Source organism: Vigna unguiculata, chromosome 3, assembly GCF_004118075.2.
Source record: "Vigna unguiculata cultivar IT97K-499-35 chromosome 3, ASM411807v1, whole genome shotgun sequence".
Lineage (NCBI taxonomy): Eukaryota > Viridiplantae > Streptophyta > Magnoliopsida > Fabales > Fabaceae > Vigna > Vigna unguiculata.
Window position 1 is genome coordinate 13201461 of NC_040281.1, and position 22543 is coordinate 13224003.

Genomic DNA, 22543 nt, shown 5'->3' on the forward strand with positions numbered 1-22543 from the left:
TATTTTTTTGGTTCATTTGCTTAATTTTGTGACTTATCCGGTTTGTGTGCATGGAATGTTAGAGACAAAAGAAGAGAAGGTAATGACTATGATACCATGTTAGACATGTATAAGCTATGAGAAAGAAAAATATACACAAGATGCGTTTGATTAAAAACAACTAAAATATAGTTTCCATACTGATCTATTGGAAACTTGTCTAATATACACAAGAGGCGTTTGATTAAAAACAACTAAAACCTAATATATCATCATAATACATAAATATTTGATAATAAAAGAGAGAATAAAATATATGATATCTTCATCAATAGAATTAAAATAAGGAGAAAATCAGGAATTAAAATCATATATCTCCTGATTTTAATTCTATTGATGGAGATATCATATAATTTATTCTCTTGTATTATTATCATGTATTCATGTATTATATGATAGGAATAATATATATATATATATATATATATATATATATATATATATAAGATACAATAATACAATATATTCAAAAACATATTCAAGTATAAGTTAAAAATTGTGTACCTGGAAGCACGTAGTATGAGATGCCATTGTTCTTTTTCTGATAGGTATTCTAAAACGTAAGAGTGTTTTACGTTGTTACACTTAAAATTGACTAATGGGGTATCAGTTTTATAACCTCTCTGATACAATGTTGGACATGTATAAGCTATGAGAAGGAAAAATATACACAAGATGCGGGTTCTTCTAAGAGTGACTGGTTGTGGTGCATTGCTCCCACTATCCAAATCATCCTCAAAGAATACCACATGGTCAGACTCAATAACCCGCATAAAGTGAGAAGGACAGTAAAACCTACTACCATGAGAACCCACAAAATAACCTATAAAGAACCCACTGACAGTCTTAAGATCAAGTTTTTTTAACTAAGGATTATAAGGCCTCACCTCTGCCTTACAGCCTCACACATTGAAATGTCTCAAACTTGGCTTCTTCCTAAACATGAGTTCATAAGGAGTCTTTGAAACAGACTTGCTAGGTACTTGATTAAGAATATACACAACAGTCCTTAAAGAATCTCCCTAAAGGAAATCCGGTAAAGAGGAATGACTCAACATACATCCCACCATATCTAAAAGAGTGTGATTCCTCTTTTCTGCAACTCCATTTTGTTGAGGAGTACCAGACATAGTATACTGAGCTTCAATACCACATTCATCAAGAAATCTAGCGAAAGGTCCAGGATTTCTTCCAGTCTCATCATATCTGCCATAATACTCTCCACCTTTGTCAAACCTTACACATTTCATCTTCTTTCCTGTTTTCAACTCAATAGCAGCTTTGAAAGATTTAAAAGCATCCAAGGAACTTGATTTTTCCTATAGGAGATCTATCCATCCAAAAATGTGATAAAATACCTATATCCCTCCATGGAAGTGGGTGTGATAGGTCCACATATATCAGAATGAATAAGCTCCAACATATTGTCACTCTTGTTTGCTCCTGTATTTCTTACTTTTGCGATAAGCTTGCCCTTAACGCAATCAACACAAGTATCAAAATCAGAAAAATTCAAATCATGCAGAATACCCTCTTTAATCAACCTCTCAATCCGAGGTCTAGAAATATGTTCCAGACATCTATGCCACAACATAGAGGAATTTTCATCAACTCTACTACGCTTATGTCCAATAACAGAATTAACAGACATATCATTCAGATTCAACATGTAAAGTCCATCATATAAAACTCCTGAGCCAACAATAATTGAATTGGGATAAACAACAAGTTTACTGTTACCAAATTCAAAAGTGTAGCCACATTTATCCAAAATTGAAACTGAAATCAAATTCCTTCTCATAGAAGGTACATAAACAACATCTTTCAATAACAAAACATGTCCAGAAGGTAAATTTAAAGAAACTACTCCTATATCTTCAAGTAGTGCTCTAGCTCCATCTCCCATGATAATCTTGGACTCGACATCACTTGGTTTTCTCATACTTTTGAACCCTTGTAAAGAATTCACAACATGAATAGTGGCACCCGAGTCTAACCACTAAGAGTTGGTAGGAACATCAACAACATTAGATTCAAAACAAGCTAGAGCATATAGGAGTATACCTTCCTTATCAACATTCTTCTTCTTAAGAATATAACAGTCAGCTAGCTTGTACCCAAATTTCTTACATTAGGCACAATTCCCCTTGAAGTACTTCTTCTTAGGCTCCAAAATCACTGATGCTTTCCTTGTGTTCCCCTTTTTAGGACGAGATTTACCTTTGAATCCCTTTTTCACAGGTTTAGTGCCAGAAGTAATAGCTGTGAACTACACACTATGAGACTTGGTCTTTTTAATCGATGCTTCCTCTTGAGAAATAATAGGTATCATTTCATAAATTGTCCATTCCTCCTTTTGAGTGTTGTAAGAAGTCTTCAACACATCAAACTGAGAAGGAAGAGATTCCATAATCTGCCATATCAAGTAACTATCACCAAGCTCTACCTTTAGAGATTTGAGTTTGTTATAATAGTGCACAAGCTTCATCATATGCTCACGAACACTACTGACACCATTATATTTGGTCTTCTCAAGAAGTGACAGATATTGACCCTTTTGAGCTTTGTCAAAAGTCTTAAACTTCTCACCAACTAATATCATAAAATCCTTAGCATTGTTATTATCCGGAATGCTCTATCGAATAGACTTCTCCATGGTGTATCTCATCACCATCAGGCACACCCTGTTCGAGTATTCCCATTTTTCACGAGAAGCTCTCTGGACATTAGTGGACTTAGGCGTAAAGAGGTTTTGCTTCTCTCAAGGAAAAATCCATATTGGTAATTACCAGATATAAATCCAAAGATTCTTTCTAGTCCTCAAAATTTGTCCCATTCAAAGTTTTGACCGAAGTCAGTGGCACAGGCAAAGAAGCTGGTATCAAAATAACAAAGAAACATTTAATACACATACTTATTGTGTAAATAAACAAAGTAAATGTTTCTGAATACACAACAAGATATGCCTATAATATCAAAATATTTCTCATTTACTATGATCCCGCCTAAGGGTCCCGAATCATAATAATAAGAAATATAATTAGAATAAAAAATACAATGCACATCTCATGTCAAAAGAAATCTAATACCGATAGGGTACAAGACAAATAATTGACATAATAAAATTCAAAAAATACATTGTATCAAGAAAAATAAAATACATTAATAATAAAATACCGATAGGGTATGATTAATATTAATGTAATATAAAATTAATTAATAAAATAATTAAATTATATTATTCCCAATAAATTTTATACAACTGTACCCACGATAGGTGAGCTAACAATTATATAAAATTATATCATGCTTAACAAAAATATAATAAGTTATATAATACATGAAATCATAATAATAATAATAATTATTATTTTTATTATTATCTCTCTTTTTTCATTTATTTATTTTATTATTATTATTATTATTTTATTTTTAATTAAAAAACATTTCATGGGCTATTAGGGTGCAAAACACAGGCCCAAAAAATGTGACCATCATCCACCAACATTACTGTTGCGCAAACCACCACACACAACACCGTGAAAACCCACCATTGTTACGTACATCAGAATCTGATCGACGTCGTTGGCAACAACTACGACTCTTAACCGTGAGCAAAATCGCGTCCCATCACAAGAGAACAAAAAAGCAAGCCACCGTGACGTGAACAGGGACCACTAGTTCAAGCAAACGACCACCATTCGCACTGCCGAACCTCGGCGATGAAACCATCGCTGCAACCATTGCGAAACAATCGCGAAAGGGTCCTTAAGCGACGATATCTTGCGATACCGCCATGACTGGGCACCTCCGCGATATCATCACCGCACTCACCGCACCAGTGACAGATACCGAATCAAGCCAGATGCGCCGTAGCTCTGCCGCCGGTGACAGACCGTTCGATTTCCAAGCAGAATGATGAAGGGTTCGAAAGGGATTTTAATTAGGGTTAGGGTTTCTTTAATTTGGGGTTTTAATAATTTTAATCCCTTTTTGAAAATTCATTAATTAGCAATAATTTTACCATGGAGCAGCACCAGAAAAACGAAAACGAAAAAGAGAATATGGACAAATAGCAATTAATGTTCATGGCACTCGAGAACAAAACACGTAAAATTAATTAAACTCCTTCATCAATTTTCTAATTGAAGGGAGAAAGTTAATATCTCCATTTAATATTTCATGCCTCAGTAAATAGTTATGAAAATTAAGATACACTTCTACAAGAATAATTATATTTTGTATCTTATAGGTTCTGATACCAATTGATAAGAATAATATATATATATATATATATATATATATATATATATATATATATATATATATAAAAGATACAATAATACAATATATTCAAAAACATATTCAAGTATGAGTTAAAAATTGTGTACCCGAAATTAATGAAGGATCCATGGAAGCACATAGTATGAGATGCTACTATTCTCTCTTTGATAAGTATTCTATGACATAAGAGTGTTTTACGTTGTTGTTACACTTAAACATGACTAAACTTAAACATGACTAATGGGTATCAATTTTATAACCTCTCTGATACCATGTTAGACATGTATAAGCTATGAGAAGGAAAAATATACACAAGAGGTGTTTGATGAAAAACAACTAAAATATAGTTTCCATATTGATCTATTGGAAACTTGTCCAATATTAAAGTACAATCCCCCATAATATAAAGAAAAAAAATAAAACCTAATATATCATCATAATACATAAATATTTGATAATAAAAGAGAGAATAAAATATATGATATCTTCATCAATAGAATTAAAATAAGGAGAAAATCAGGAATTAAAATCATATATCTCCTGATTTTAATTCTATTGATGGAGATATCATATATTTTATTTTCTTGTATTATTATATGATAGGAATAATATATATATATATATATATATATATATATATATATATATATATATATATATATAAGATACAATAATACAATATATTCAAAAACATATTCAAGTATGAGTTAAAAATTGTGTACCCGAAATCAATGAAGGATCCATGGAAGCACGTAGTATGAGATGCTATTGTTCTCTTTCTCATAGATATTCTAAAACGTAAGAGTGTTTTACGTTGTTACACTTAGAACTGACTAATGGGGTATCAGTTTTATAACCTCTTAGCAGAGACTAGGGACCTCTACAAAATGTATCTGATTATTCAAGCCCATCACAGACCATTTACTAAACAATCCAACCCATCACGGATGGTTCATCAGAAACTCAAAATTATATAGATTACCCATACAATAATAAATTATGTGCAATATAATTAATATTAATAAATAACTTAATTTATTGATTAATGCTAATCCATAATAAAATAGTGAATAATAATTTTATATAATAAAATTATATAAAATGTAACATTATAATGATATATTAAGTTTTATTTTTTTTTCTTATATTATGGGATATTGTACTTTATATATCGGACAAGTTTTCAATAAATCAATATGAAAACTATATTTTAGTTGTTTTCATCGAACACATTTTGTATATATTTTTGTTCTCATAACTTATACATATCTATACAATTACCTTCTCTTCTCTTTTCTTATCTCTAACATGGAACCTACATAGAGAACTTGGAGCCAATTATAGGATATGGGCTGCATGTAGCGCATGAAAAGATTGCATGCTCATTTCTCTTGTGGTTTGTCAATAGATGGAGAAGTAATGAGTGGTAATGTGATATTCTATTTAAAACGAATCCTATTTAAATATTGAAGTTTAAATTTTGATACTTTTGTTTAATTTTTAAGTTAGAAGACAACTTTATTTTTCTTTAGGGATAAAGAATGAATGGATGATACTTCAATTTAAATGCCAGAAGGAGGGACACTCGAGATGTCTATTTTGATTGATAAATCGGCTTTCACCAAATTTGAAATCCAAGTGAGCCATTTATAATTTTTTCTTTTACCCTATTTGTTCAAGTGTTTTTACCAAGGCCATGATAGTATAAAGGCTAAAATCCTACTCATAAAAAATATTTAAATAATAATTAAGCGAGAGATCTTTTATTAAAGGATCACTAGGTAAAGACAATACAATACCAATAAAACATAAGCTTAACCCACAAATAAAACATGAGTTCAACTCACATGTAAGAAATTGACATCACCTTCAACCCAAAACTTTAAGAAAAATTTATGCTTCATCCTTATATAATACTTTCTCATTTTTACTCAATATAAAACTAAGACTCAATTGAATTCTCAACGATATAATTGAATTCTCAACGATATAATATAGTCATATTCCAAACCATTATTTTTTTATTTTTTTATTAAAGTCGGTTTTGCATTGGTCTAAGAGACACCTTTGTGTCTTATTATAATCCGATGCTCTCTTTTGAGCATTTTTGTAGATTCTTGTAGTGTATAAGATAACATTTTTATTACATGAAAACCAAAGTAATCTGTTTTTTTTTTTAGTTGTTTAATATATCAATATGATTAACTTCATCAATGTATTATGTCATCCCATAAATGGAGCACGATAATCACAAAATACAATAAATTTGTTTAATCAGAGTTTGATATACCTAGAAGATATGGTCAATTTATATTTCTAAACTTTTTTAAGTAGCTTGATAAAAGAACTTGTGTAAATGTTGGGGTGCATGAGTTAAATCTAAACGGAAGAAATTTTTTAGTTAATCTAATTACAAAAACAATAATTCAAGATCTGAGACTTTAAAATGACCTTATTAACCAAATTCCAATTTTTTTTTGTACCATGTTTTTTGTTAATGCATCGAGGAAATAAAAAAATCCTCTGAAAACATGACATAGATACATCTAAAATTAGAAAATAGAACATCCAATTTGATCACAAAGGTAACTTCTAATACAAGGCGAAACAAAGACAAACTTTCCACAATAAATCAAATTCTTCAAATTCTTGAAAAACCCACTTTAGATTGAACTCACTTTTAAAGAGAAAACGAGTGCACAAATCAATGAACTTCAAGATAGGGGTTACATCTTCATTCCATTCCTTTAAATGTTGGGGAAACGAAATTTTCATACAAATAAAATTGAAAAAAAAGAAGAATTAATTTCATTATTAAAAGGATACTATTGGTACAAACACTTAATTAATCAAATTACCCTATTAAATAACACACATAACAAAACTCTGTATTTGTATTTACATGTAATTGTAGTTGTCGTGGTTTGTTGGCTATTTTACAACTCCAAAGACTATGTATTTATACTAGTCTTAAAAACAAATTTAAACCAAATAATAAATAGTTATTAACCTGATTTTGAGCATGTGAATTTTTCAAATGTATATTATCCCTCACGATATGTTTATTTGAGGGTACTTAGAATACTTGAGTAATGATTTGAAAATAACTAAGGTGTTCCCTTATAATGAGAAAGAGAGAGGAAAAAAATTGAGAAATTCCATTATTTTGCCATTGTCTCTGAAAGTAATTTGTATAAAATTATCGTAATGCTTTTTATTATTTTTTTTCATAATTCAAGTTAATTCATGAAAATATTATTTTAATTTATATAAATTAATGATACAGATCTAATAATATTGCATATAATTAGGATAATAATGCAAAAATATTACTTTTAAAATTATGTTTATAACAATAATTAATATCTCAAATTGCTAAACTCACTACTAAAAAAATTTCAATATGTAAATATATTGTATTTTATTATGTTTTTATTAAAATAAATTTTTTTCCAATTTATTCATTAAATATTATTTATAAAATAAATCTAATTCATCTAAATATAATTTTAAATTACTTTCAACATCAAAAATAATAATTTGTTAATCTTGTTTTTCTTTCCACTAAACTTAATTTTTAAATTATCATATCAATCAAATTATTCAAACTTTTAGAAACTTTACTTAAATTCAATCATTTTCGATAAACAACACAAATTTCACCTTTTAATCTACTCAAATTCATCATCTCCCTCTTCACCAAATCAATCTTCACGGATAAAGACCCTTAGTTTTCTTGTGATTTTCTTGTGATTGAGTATAGCTGGATTTATTCAATAAGAGTCTCTCTCTAACCACATCTTAGAATTCATCATCTTATACCCATTTGGATAGTGTCTTACCAAGGTTTTACATCTTGGTAAGCATGTTTCCAAGATTGCCACAATTTTCAATGATTTCCACAATTCTAATCATGAAACAAAATATTGCTTTCAATGATGATCCTGTGAGATTTCATTTCAATTACTAAAGTGTAGAAGGTCACACACAGTCTATGAAATAATGTTTGCGAAGATGAAGACGATGATGTGACTTGTGCCTTAGTTTATTCATCATATTGTGTCTTGAGATGCCCATCCTTTCTTCTCCAACTCTTGTCGCAGTGCCTGACACCAACCAAGATGTTTTCATCACAACAATATTTAAGGTAAGGATTTGCATTCTTTCTCTCTACCTTCTAAAACAATGTCAATTTATTTCTGATCAAAGTACAGTTAACTGAATTTACCTTTAGTTTAACTAATTTACAAAAAAAGAAAATCATTTAGACACAAATTTAGTGAATCATTAAAAACTTTAACAAGTGTCAAGACATGATATGAGAGAAAAAGGAAGTTTTTCCCTGCAAACCAATAATTTCTTTATGCAACTTAAAACCATACCTTTATTCTTTTCCTATTCAGATCAAAATCAAAGTTTCCCACCCGAGATGCAGATCGATACTCCACAGTATAACCCTTGCCAGGTCGAAACCAAAACTCAACATCATCCACAAACTGATAGAATATGACAAAAAAAAAAAGAAATTAGAGATGGTTGATGATACCAACTTAAATATATAAAATGATTGTATTTTTCATGATGAGTTTCCTAAGATATAAGTTACACGTACCCTCAAGATTGAGCTTTGATACTCCACACGGATGTAATCTTCTTTCCTTTCAACTATCCTTGGAGTAAATTTGTCTGGTGTTGTTGATTCAATCTGTAAACATCATGGGAACTGGTTTTTAACATAAATGATTGAAAAAGTGCAAATATCCAGCTTTTACAACTCAATTATATATAACAAACTAGAAAAAGGTTAGCACTATAATTAAAGTTTAGATCTGATTTGATCCTACAAAACAGACAAGTAATAAGGGTTATCTTATCTCGACTCAAATATTTTGATTTGACTACATGAATTAAAGAAGGATCTTCAACACTCTTTTAGATAACTCTTCATTATTGGTAAAAAGTTATTAAAAACCAACCAAGTATGTAGGTTACCCTCCTAAAGTTTCTTTTGTGACTTTATAATTTTCAATAAAGTTTAACCAATAACAGAAAATAAATTGCAATAGAGAGAGTGTGTTGCAAAGTGTAGTACTAACCCTAGTTTGATAAATTTTATAAATTACAATGAATTTTGACAGAGTGAGGGAAGGGAAAGAACAATTGCAATCCAGTGATAAAATTCATTGCTTCAGTTCAGTTAGATTTTTTACCACGTCTATCAGTTCCTCCATGGCTTCCTCTCTGCTCACAGGATTTTTCCTGCCTTCAGGATTATAGTTCCTGAAAACGAAAGAAAACAATTAAAACAAAGTGACATCATGATTCATCCATCTCCGATAATAAAGTTTGGAATTTGGTGGGACCATACTCAATAATACAAAGACCAAGCTAGAGAAAAGTTTCTTTTATCAAAAAAATAGTAACAGTAAAGATTGTACAACTTCACCGGCCAATATTTGTGTGATCAGTAATCCAATTCTTCTGTCAAGTAAACATTGTTCAACAGTCAATAGTCCAAAGCCGCCAGTTGCACAATTTTCAGGTGTTTAAATCGTGATAAATTGTTCAAAGTGCACTTTGCTATTGCAACTTGATTTTCACAAATATTCCATAACATCCTTTTGAACTAAATCCAAAAAATAAAGAAACAAGCCTTCACAACTTATCTCCTAAATTTGGTTTACCAGATACTCATCAATACCTAAATTTGACACCACTTGATACTTACCCGAAAATCAAGGCTCAAAAGAACAACAAAAACGGAAATACTTGAACTTTCAACATGTTTGAAAAAACTTTTAACTTATAAGTATTTTTGCAAGTCATGGTGTTTAAAATAACTTACGATATCTTTATAAGTTGTTTTCAGTCTATTTCGTTTTTTTTTTCAAGAATAGGTTGTGAAAATAGGTTAGAACTTTATGAAAATAATTTAACCATGTTTTTTTAATACTAGTAACAAATTATACATAATTACTCTCGTTATGAGCACATAATCAGTAAACAAATAACTAAGGTGTTTAAGTTCTTTAATCTAAACACAACTAAAACATTGCAATGATTGCATTTACTTCACATATTCATAGAATCCCATGAAACCAAAACTAAAATTAAAATGAGGAAAAAAAGAGGAGTTTTACCAAGGAGGAGCATAATGTGTGCGATCACTGATATTTTCAGAGGTTGATACACAATTCTTAGTTGCTGGACACAGAGCTAATGCCGGTGGATTTTTCTGCACTCCAAGGTAATCAGGTTTTTTCCCACTGTGTTAGATAAAGCAAATCAGAGTGGTAATCGCAGAAGGACTTATTTGATTAATAAGACTTGATAAAAACTCAGTCCAGCAGAGGACTTATATACACAGAGAAGGGAAACTAAAACAGAAGAACAGCATAAGAAACAAACCAGGAAACAACTAACTGAACAGACGAACAGATAGATATCTGATACAGAGCATTACCAAAACACAAAACCCAAACCAAATTCTCTTTTTTAACCACCACCCATTTCCAGCACAAAGCAAAACCGAAACTGAAATCCAAAAGGGTCTCAATACCCATTAACAAAATCAAATCTTAGATTAAATTTACATTAAAAAAATTGAAACTTTTCCCAAAACAGAGGAGGGGTACCTGAAGTTGAAGATAGCACCAATGGTCGCTATTTCACTGCTTCTCAAAATGAGTGCTCTTCAATATACAAAAAAAATAAAATTAGATGTCAATAAATTTTAGAAGATGGTTATGATCAATCCATATAAAAGAGTGAGAAAAGCGAGAGAGTGAAGGACCTTCGGTGGATTTGGTCGGTGGGAACATCATCCTGGTGCTTCTGACAGAACAGAATGCGAGGGAAAGAGTAAAAGCTACTTCTACCATTGTTGGGTTTGGAGGGAAACTTGAGGTAGCTACAGAAAGAGCTTGCAGGAGTCACGTAAGCCATTGTTGTTGGGAGGTGAAAGTGAAGGTGTGATCGTGAGAAAATTAAAGAACTTGGTCTGTTTATGAACGTTGAAGAATGTGATATTAAATATTTGAGAATGAGGTGTGAATCATGTGTTGAATACAAGAAGGTGGACGGTGGGAATCTTCCTTTTAGCACTATTTTTTATGATTTGGATATTTAGAAAGACAAAATATTTGGAATGTTTGATCAAGAAAAGAACAGGTTTTTTATTCTTGATTTTTTTTAAACTTGTTTTTAATTATGATACTTTAAACCGATGAACTCACTTTCAAATTTTAAAAATATAAATTTTAGTTTTTTATATTTAAATTTAAATATTTTATTAGGAAAATTAATAACAATTATAAATAAACAATAACTATGGAAACTTCATTTTATAAAAATAACATTTTTAAAACATATTTTCTTTAACTTTTGTTTAGAATTTTGAGAAATCTGTATAACTTTTTCAAAATTTTAAGGTCTTCTTAGTGTATATTGATTAAAATTTCTTTTAAATTATTTTTTTAAATTACATGTTAGATGGGTTACTGTGACCAATTTTTAATCAATATTTTGGAATGCAAAATTTTTGCTTGAATTACTCCTATGATCCACTTTTTTAGTCAAAAATATTAAGTTAATCTTTTAGATTTTTTAATTTTAATTTAGTCTAATTTTTTAAAAATTGATGTAATTTGGTTATTTTTGTTAAATTTCTTAAAGTAGAGCAAAGATTTTATCAAAACTGACACTAAGATTATGTTAGTTACACTAATAAAACAAACTATTTTTATTCACAACTTTAATTTTGATGAAAAAAATATTAATTTAATTTAAGAAGTTTAACGAAAAAATATTGAAGACCTTTAAAGGGACAAAGGAACCCCACAATTTTTTATATCTATATAATTAATACCTGATGAACCGAAAATCACAAAACCTTACCTTGTCAAAAATCAATGGAAGAATAAGAAAAACCTTACCCTAAAATGCCATCAACAAATTTTTGTTAAATAAAATAACCTTTACAAAAAGAATAAAATATTATGCCTTTCAGAAAGAAGAAAAATATCCCACAACCAAAAAAATCGGACAATCTGACACAAAACGTAGAAGAACTTAAAAGAAGAAGGAAACTCGAGAAAAATAGAAGGAAAACAACATTACGACATTATCCAACCAAAACCTATTTTTTAAACTAGTTCAAACTAATGCACAGAAGATTTCAAAAATTAAAAGCATTTCTAATAAATATCATCCTCCACAATACTCACCTGCCAAGGAGAAAACCAACCATAATAATAAATTAATTTCCCTGGAAACAATCTTAATTTGGAATTGAATAATAACACCAGATTATTTGGCTTGAACTCCCTTTCCAAAATTCATTGATTATGGTAGATTAATAAGATTGCATCCTTAACTCTTCCAATTCATGCATTTGAAACCTTCTTCTTTCACCACCAACCTTTAAGTCAAAATTTAGAGCCCTTAAAGTCCAAAAGGGTTTATGCTCAAGCTCTACAAGTAAATGGAAGGCTCTCCTATACACTAAGTGAAATGGATTCATGCCTATAGAGGTCTTGAATGCTTTCTTATAAGCCCACAATGTGTCATCCAATTTCAAAGACCAATCTTTCCTTCAACTAGAAACTTGTTATGGGATTAGTGGTCATGGGCTCGATCCTTGAGTATACATTGAAATATTGTTGTGCGTACAGATTGACAAGAAAAATGTGATGGTTGACATAATTTGGCGAGTTGCTTGAGTATTGGGGGTTGTGTGTTTGTAATGGACTATGGGTTAAAGTAAGGTTTTGTTACCTTGAGAATGGTTAATCTTAATGAATTGGGTGAAAATTGTGATAGGTTGAATTTGTTCTACTATGTGTATGCGTTCATGGTGCTAATAGAGTTATTCTTTTTGCCATCTTGCAAAATTGGGATAAAAGTAATAAATTATGTCCATACTATATTTGTTCTCTTGGAATTTGATTTTTGGAGGAGAAGGAAGCCTTTGGATGGTAAGTCGATCAAATTTCATGATAACTTGTGTAAAAAATTGTGGTCAAATGAGATGAGAATTATTGTTTGAGCCTTATTATCTTTTATTGGAATTAGAGTTGAGGATTGTCTTGGAGCTAGCATTGTTCACATTGGATTAAAATGGTCTCAAGGTGAAGTTAGATGGTTTATGGCGTGAAAATTTTATGCTAATGTTCTGGTGTAGAAATAAGTGTAGTATAAATTCATGATGTTTCATTATTGAAGGATTGAGTTAGTATTTTGGGTGAATTGGTGTGTTGCACAGTAAAGTATTTGCATGAAGTAGAAGGTTGGGAAGTAAGGGATGGAATGCTATGAAGTGTGGTGCATACTGAATATGTTTTTATGTTCCTTTGTCTTTGTGTGTGCCTTAAAATTGTCAAAAGTATGTGTAATTACGTTGTTTTTCATATTTCTGGGTGTGTTTGCATGTCGTTGGACGCTCAACATTGGTTTTGGGCATTTTTACGAGAGGTCTAGTGTTGAGCGCTAATTTTGGGCGTTGAGTGGCCCTTTTTTATGGAGGTATGGCACTGGCCATTGGCTTATGGTGCTTGACACCACTGATTTTTTTAGTTTGCATAGTTTTCGTAAAATTGTGTTTTCTGGTTTGTTAACCGTCTGATTTAGCTGAAAGTTTGACAGCTGGTTCATAACATGTTGTTCTTTAGTTTGAACGGTGTGATCTTATTTCGAAGGTTTGTAGTTGGAGATATATGTCACACATGATTGCATTGTGTTGATATTTTGTTGTGATAAATTGTGATAGGCTTTGTTTGCAATATATTGGATGTTTTGGCCAAATGATTGATGTATGGTAAATACAATGGTGAAGATTGTATTATATCAATGTGTTGTAATACATGTGATGATGAGGCCTTAATGTGCATGCGTGTTATCGATCATGAATACGTATAATCATGTGATTATTGCTTTATGTGTGTCATGATGAGAATTATATGGGCATATGTATGGAATGGAATGATATGGCATGATGTGATGAGAGGTTTCATGAATGAGTATACATATGGAGTGGGACAATATGGATTCTCTGATAGTTGTAAGGCGATGATGGTTCTTTTACCCAAGGGGTTTTGTCGAGTTAAGGTAAAAGGGTTTCGTTTCTCCGTAAGTCTTTAGCATGAGCTTAGCAAGAGTGCTCCTACCCAAGGCTTTGTCGAGTGGGAGGAGTTGTTACTTATAAGTCCATGGAAAGTAGGGGAAGCAACTTTTCCAAGAGGTGTTGGTGTGCATAAAAGGCATGTGGCTGACTGTGAGAGAATTCCATACCATTTGATATTACATGGTGGTAATATGTTGATGGATTCATGACGTGGTGTTGAGAACATGTATTTGTGGATATTATGGATTATTTTTTGTATATTATGATAATGCTAGGTGAGTTCTATGTTGATATGCATGATTATATGATGAGATACATGGTTTGCTCACCTTTACATGTTTGTGGTTGTGGTTTCCACCTGTGATTATCGTATAACTTGTGTTATACGGGAGTAGATGTTTATGCTTAGCTGTGAGGAGCTCATGGGGAAAGCTTTGGGAAGTTTAGTTTTGGACCTTTTTAAAAGTTTTTTTTTGGAAATAAAATGTAATAGTGTAGTGGCTTTGCTTTTGCACCCGAAAGATTGGATATTAAGTTTTATTTTGACGATTTAATTTAGTTGGTTAGATGAACCATATTTCATTTTAATGAGTAAAGTTGTTTCAGATAACTATTTTGACAAGTGTCACTTTTAGAATAAATGATTGTAATGTTCTTATTTAATATAGGAAGGTACCTTAGGATGCATTTTATGTTTTAAAGAAAATTTTCTTACACATAGCATCTCGAAATGGGTGTTACAATAATCATTTATAATGTCATAATCAACTCCTATGACATGCATACGTGATTAATGCAACAACACATTTTAACTTCAACATGCATGCATAACACATGACCTTAAGATAAATAACCTTGTATTCACCGAATCTCAAAAGGTTAATGCATTGAACGTATTTGTATTCACTAAATCTTAAATCTTAATGTATGAAACACATATTCATTAGATAATTCTAGTTAATGTATATTGTAAAACAAACATTAGAACCAAACATTCTTAGTTTCTCTAATCATCAAATTAAGTTTAATAGAGAATAAAATTATCACAACAATGACAACAAGTAGTAGAAGACTTTTTATTGGTCCAACCATTTTTAATGTTTTCATGTTTAATTGCCATTGTGAAATAAAAGGAGAATTGCAATGTATATAAAAGGAGGGATAACTTGGATTTAGTTAGTTAGCTATAGAGAGAAATAGGAACTTAATTTTAAACTTTGATGATTTGTATAAAACCTAAAAATAGTTAATAAAACCATTTGATTATAACCTACAAACAACAATAACAATCATAAAAAAAATGAGGCTAAAATATTAAAAATAAAACTTTCCAATCATGGTTTGCAATAAGTGGATGAATCCAATCAAATAAACTATTGGGCAGGCAGAAAAAAGAAAATAAAAGCAAGAAGCATAATAAATTGCAAGAAAAAGATTTGGATAAGGATAACAAAAACAAATTAGTGACCATTAACCTAATTTTACATTACATGAACTTATGAATGAATTTGAATGTGTTAATTAAAAGAATTCCAGGTAGGTTTAGAAGAAAATGGATAACTAATCTTTATAAAGAATATTGGATCTCTAATATTGTTTTTACTATTATGTTTTGTCATCCTTACTAAAAGACACAACTTTGAGGATCGATTTGCAAGCAGACAAGTCAGTAATTTTAAGAATTTTATTATTGTGCAATGAAAGGACATCTCCTACAATATTTCACAATTTAGTTATCTCTTTAATCAATTTTGAAGAATTTGTTTAACAATTAGTTTAAGACAAACTAATGCAACTTAAACTAAAATTAAACTAAGTTAAATAAATTTTGAAGCAAAAATGCATTAGCATCAACCAAGCAACACTAATGTGCTTTAATTAAAAATTTAATTTAAAAATTATTTATAAATTACATAACCTAAGTTGATGCTACTTACATATTTAGAACTCGAGGCTAACGAATTAGTGTCCATGATTTTAGAGTTGCATACTCATGGGAGGCAAATTTGACACTAATAACTATTTAGAGTCAACTTTTACTTGTTAGCACCGAATTTTGGCTAGCGCTAAAATTCTAATTTCATATACTCATAATTCACCATGACTTTGCATTAATTTTACCTTTTTCTTTTTTAAAGTCAATATCAGTAAAATCTCTTCTTCCATCATAAAATTAGTCAAACTCTATATATATTCGTCTCCCTAAAATTTTACCTTGATCATTGCATACAAATAAAACGTAATTACAAAAATAGTTATTCAAAGAAAAGAAGACATAATCAAACTATGGATAGCTACCCAAGAACAACGCAATTGGGTTCTCGACAAAGGAAACACTAAGGAACTCCCTACTACTTATCGATCGAGGGAGCCCCTTTATTTGTATGTGCCTTTTATCCTTGACAATCTCGACCCTACACTTAATTTTCCTTATTAGATTCAACACATCTTAGTTTGAGAATTTGGTTCTTAAAACCCTTGTCGGATTGGGTATATACAATAAGAAAAGATCCATAATGGGCACCATTTACATAAATCCACCTAACTTTCTGACCATGCTTTAGTTGATAAAATTACATGAATTTATTAGTAGTGGTTGTTATATATAGATAATCACATAGGATTGCAAAATCCGTTTGAAATGCCCAATTATTGGGGTGTAATTGAGTTTACGCTAATCACATCATACATAACATATGAAACACAAAATTAGACAAGGGAAATAGGATATTTAGGTTTTAAACATAAATTCATACACAAAGGTGAGGTCCGTAGTATCGGGTAAAGGTTTTTGAAAGATCATATCACTCTTATCTCGAGCTTCCACTTCTAGAAACTCGGGCATTACATCAGAAACAAATGCTAAAGGATGGCACAAAGCCTTCTACCTACTTGGTACTTAGGAAAGCTGAGGTAAAGGTCACAACTTCTTGATGAACCTAAAAGTACTTAAGGTGACTAATGGGAGGAAACTTATTTCTTCTACCCCTTTTAACGTGTTCTTTATAGTGACCTTCGAAGAATCCCTAACTTTGAGTTTTTGTATTACACCTTTACGGCTAGGAACAAGGGAAAGAGGAGTAGAGTCTAGTTCCTTAGAAAAATCTCCTCGACTAATCAAGTTAGTATGACTTGAGTACACATAATCTTCGATGGCAATAATCTCTTAGCTAACCAGGGGATGTTGTTCATCATAGGAATCATAAATAAAAAAGGAAGACCTAGGGGCAAACCTTGAGCAAGGACGACGATGAACTCTGAAGCTTGGATGAAGATGAGTGCAATGTGAAGACAAGGTGTAGTTCAAAATAAGGTACATAAGTGGGAGGAGATGAAGTGATTGATGAAATGATTGAACATTTAAAAGTAAGGTTAAGAAGAAGTTAAAACTTTCTACTTAGTGGGGGAATTGTATCCCTAGCGAAGCATTTCTTGAAACTAAAAATTGAAATTAGATTTTCGAATCATTTGATGCCACGTGTAAATAAAATGATCAGAATAGATTCTTGTCGGAAGCTATAGAGATAACAATAACGCCTAACGAAAAACCCTCGTTAATAAGTCAGAGACAAAATTAAGTGTGAAAGAAGTATTTATGGTAGTCCATAAAGTGTCACGATATAATAAAGGGGGTTGATCTTGTCCCCAATAAGTTGTTAAACTAGCTAAGAACTCGGTAATGAGTTTTGCATAACATATGAACTCATTCGTTAGTTTATAGGATCCACTTTCATTTATTCATTAAACTTCCCAGCTCTGGGGGCTTATGTACCTACCCAACTCGTTGTTATAATTAATTTTGTATGTTAACGCAGACTAGAATACGCACATTATCTAAGGATCCAAATAAGAGACACATATTATATTTTAACCACCCTAAATAGGGAAAATATAATATGTATATGATATATGATTTACAAATAGAAACTCGATATATTAATTTACATTTGTTGATATACATTTCATATTCAAAGGCCTAATAATTATATGTCTACATAACACGCAGTTAGATCCAACTCATTATCACATATACTCACAAATAATTATTCATATAGTTCTTATTGCCTTGAGCATCAATAAGTCTTTATAGGTAGACTTTCCCTCCTTGTGATTTGGACATCATTCTCAAGTCAACAGTCAGTGAACCCACCTCTAAGACTGATCGACCAAACTCGGTAAGAACGATGAGAAAATATATATTTTACATGTTGCATACATTTGGGGTTTAGGGTTTGCATACATTTAGCACAAACAATGGCAAACTTGTTTTGGGTGTTTACGACCAAAAACTTTGCAATGACCACCTTTCTCGCATGGATGCTTTAGGCAAAGGGAATTACAATGTTTATCGTCATTTGTTCCAAGGTTACAACTTTGTACCTGGTTGTCATAACAACATTTCACATTTGCTTGTATATCTTTTACGTCCATCAATGCAGCTAAATCAATCACTTCACTCTCCTTCATCGTTTTCTCACACCTTGATTCTGCTGCAACTGTGTTCACAAAACAACATAATATTTACTATAGTCATTTATAACTTCATAATCAACTCCTCTCACATGCATAGGTGATCAATGCAACTACACATTTTAACGTCAATATGCATGCATCACTGCATGACCTTAATATATATTAACCTTGTATTCAGTGAATCTTAAATAGTTAGTGCATGGAGTGTATTGTATTAACCGAATCTTAAATGCTTAAAGAATGAACCATATATTTATTAGGTAACTACCATGAAAGTATACTCTAAAACAAACATTAAAACCAAACTTTCTTAGTTTCTCCAATGATGAAATTGAATTTACCTGAAAATAAATTGATTACGACAATTGCAACAAGTAGCATAAGACTTTTTGTTGGTCCAACCATTTTCAATGTTTTTATGTTTAATTGTTTTTGTGAAATTAAAGGAGAATTGCAACATATATATAGATACAGGACAAGAATGGCCTTAATGAGTTAGCTGTAGAGAAAACTAACAACTCAATTTAAAACGTTAATGATTTGTAAAATACCTAAAAATAGTTACTGAAGTGATTTGATTTATTACCTACAAACAATAATAACAGACATAAAAAAAATTAGGCTTCAAGATTTAAACAAAAAATTGATTTTCCAATCATGGTTTGTAATGAACTGCATTAATCCAATTAAATGAAATACTGGACAAACTGAAAAAAGAAAACAAAAGCAAGAAGCGTAATAAACAACATGAAAAATATCTGGATAAGGATAACAGAAATAAATTAGTGCCCATTAACCTAATTTTAAATCAATTAAAATCATTAAATGAATTTAATCCTGTTAATTAAAGAAATTACACATAAGTTTAAAAGTAAATAGATAACTAAACTTTATAAAACTAGTATAGGCTAAATGAATATATATTATCATTTCAATTATATATCTAAAGAACATGAGATCTCTAATATTATTTTGACTATTATGTTTGGTCATCGTTATTAAAAGATACAACTTATAGGATCTATTTGTGCGGAGACAAGTCAACAATTTTAAGAATTTTATTGTTGTCCAATGAAAGGACATTTCTTGCAATATTTCACAGTTAAGTTATTTCTTCCTTCAATTTTGAAAAATTTGTTTCACAAATAGTTTAGTCCAAAATGACAAAAATTCAATTAAAATTAAACTAATTAAATAAATTTTGAAACAAAGATGCATTAACATCAGCTAAGATAGCACTAATTTGCTTTAATTAAAAATTTAATTTAAAAATTATTTATAAAATACATAAGCTAAGTTGACGCTACATACATGTTCAGAACCCGAGGCTAACGAATTAGTGTCCATGATTTTAGAGTTGCATATTCATGGGATGCAAATCTGACACTAACAACTATTTGGCGTTGACTTTTACTTGTTAGCATCGAGTTTTGGCCAACACGAAAAGTCTATTTTCTTATACTCATAATTCACCATGATTTTGCATTCATTTTACCTTTATCTTTTTAAGAGTCAATATTAGTAAAATCTCCACTTCCATCATAAAAGTTATCAAACTTTATATATATTTGCCTCCTTAAAATTTTCCCTTGATCATTGCATACGAATAAAACATAATTAGAAAAATATTTATTCAAAGAAAAGAAGGCATAATCAAACAATGGATAGCTACAAAGAATAACACAATTGGGTTCTCGTCAAAGGGAACGTTAAGGAGCGCCCTACTACTTATTGATCGAGGGAGCCCCTTTATATATATCTGCCTCTTATCCTCTACCGTCAGGTAGTGCTCGGCCCTACACTTAAATTTTTTTCTAGGTCTTTGCAGTATAGTGGAAACCTCGGGGAGTGGTCGAAGTGCAAGAAAAATAATTTTCCTTATTAGATTCAACACATCTCAGTTTGAGAATTTGGTTCTTAAAACCCTTGTCGGATTGGGTATATACAGTAAGAAAAGATCCATAATGGGCACAATTTACATAAATCCACCTAACTTTCTGACCATGCTTTAGTTGATAAAATTACATGAATTTATTAGTAGTGGTTGTTATATATAGATAATCACATAGGATTGCAAAATCCGTTTGAAATGCCCAATTATTGGGGTGTAATTGAGTTTATGCTAATCACATCATACATAACATATGAAACTCAAAATTTGACAAGGGAAATAGGATATTTAGGTTTTAAACATAAATTCATACACAAAGGTGAGGTCCGTAGTATCGGGTAAAGGTTTTTGAAAGATCATATCACTCTTATCTCGAGCTTCCACTTCTAGAAACTCGGGCATTACATCAGAACAAATGCTAAAGGATGGCACAAAGCCTTCTACCTACTTGGTACTTAGAAAAGCTGAGGTAAAGGTCACAACTTCTTGATGAACCTAAAAGTACTTAAGGTGACTAATGGGAGGAAACTTATTTCTTCTACCCCTTTTAACGTGTTCTTTATAGTGACCTTCGAAGAATCCCTAACTTTGAGTTTTTGTATTACACCTTTACGGCTAGGAACAAGGGAAAGAGGAGTAGAGTTTGGTTCCTTAGAAAAATCTCCTCGACTAATCAACTTAGTATGACTTGAGTACACATAATCTTCGATGGCAATAATCTCTTAGCTAACCAAGGGATGTTGTTCATCATAGGAATCATAAATAAAAAAGGAAGACCTAGGGGCAAACCTTGAGCAAGGACGACGACGAACTCTGAAGCTTGGATGAAGATGAGTGCAAAGTGAAGACAAGGTGTAGTTCAAAATAAGGTACAAAAGTGGGAGGAGATGAAGTGATTGATGAAATGATTGAACATTTAAAAGTAAGGTTAAGAAGAAGTTGAAACTTTCTACTTAGTGGGGGAATTGTATCCCTAGCGAAGCATTTCTTGAAACTAAAAATTAAAATTAGATTTTCGAATCATTTGATGCCACGTGTAAATAAAATGATCAGAATAGATTCTTGTCGGAAGCTATAGAGGTAACAATAACGCCTACCGAAAAACCCTCGTTAATAAGTCAGAGACTAATTAAGTGTGAAGGAAGTATTTATGGTAGTCCATAACGTGTCACGATATAATAAAGGGGGTTGATCTTGTCCCCAATAAGTTGTTAAACCAACTAAGAACTCGGTAATGAGTTTTGCATAACATATGAACTCATTCGTTAGTTTATAGGATCCACTTTCATTTATTCATTAAACTTCCCAGCTCTGGGGGCTTATGTACCTACCCAACTCGTTGTTATAATTAATTTTGTATGTTAACGCATACTAGAATACGCACATTATCTAAGGATCCAAATAAGAGATACATATTATATTTTAACCACCCTAAATAGGGAAAATATAATATGTATATGATATATGATTTACAAATAGAAACTTGATATATTAATTTACATTTGTTGATATACATTTCATATTCAAAGGCCTAATAATTATATGTCTACATAACACATATTTAGATCCAACTCATTATCACATATACTCACAAATAATTATTCATATAGTTCTTACTGCCTTGAGCATCAATAAGTCTTTATAGGTAGACTTTCCCTCCTTGTGATTTGGACATCATTCTCAAGTCAACAGTCGGTCAACCCACCTCTAAGATTGATCGACCAAACTCGGTAAGA

The 22543-nt window shown here is 30.9% G+C and overlaps 1 protein-coding gene across 1 annotated transcript; it reads right to left on the bottom strand.

The window, feature by feature from the left end:
- Positions 1-8054: 8054 nt before the first annotated feature.
- On the bottom strand, positions 8055-11365 carry LOC114176778. The gene is made up of 7 exons (XM_028061939.1): positions 11117-11365; positions 10959-11015; positions 10464-10589; positions 9534-9603; positions 8936-9028; positions 8706-8819; positions 8055-8429 (listed from the first exon to the last, which is right to left on the bottom strand). Exons 1-7 carry the CDS (start codon positions 11266-11268, stop codon positions 8376-8378), a joined length of 666 nt encoding a protein of 221 aa, XP_027917740.1. The 5' UTR covers positions 11269-11365; the 3' UTR covers positions 8055-8375.
- Positions 11366-22543: the final 11178 nt, after the last annotated feature.

What these genes read in the sequence shown, in the direction of transcription:
- LOC114176778 (XM_028061939.1), bottom strand. Translation starts at nt 11,268, where the DNA reads ATGGCTTACGTGACTCCTGCAAGCTCTTTCTGTAGCTACCTCAAGTTT. An exon ending in ACACATTATGCTCCTCCTTG is followed by an intron (nt 9,604 to 10,463) that starts GTAAAACTCCTC and finishes TTTCGTTTTCAG; the next exon opens with GAACTATAATCCTGAAGGCA. An exon ending in TGAATAGGAAAAGAATAAAG is followed by an intron (nt 8,430 to 8,705) that starts GTATGGTTTTAA and finishes GGTTGGTGTCAG; the next exon opens with GCACTGCGACAAGAGTTGGA.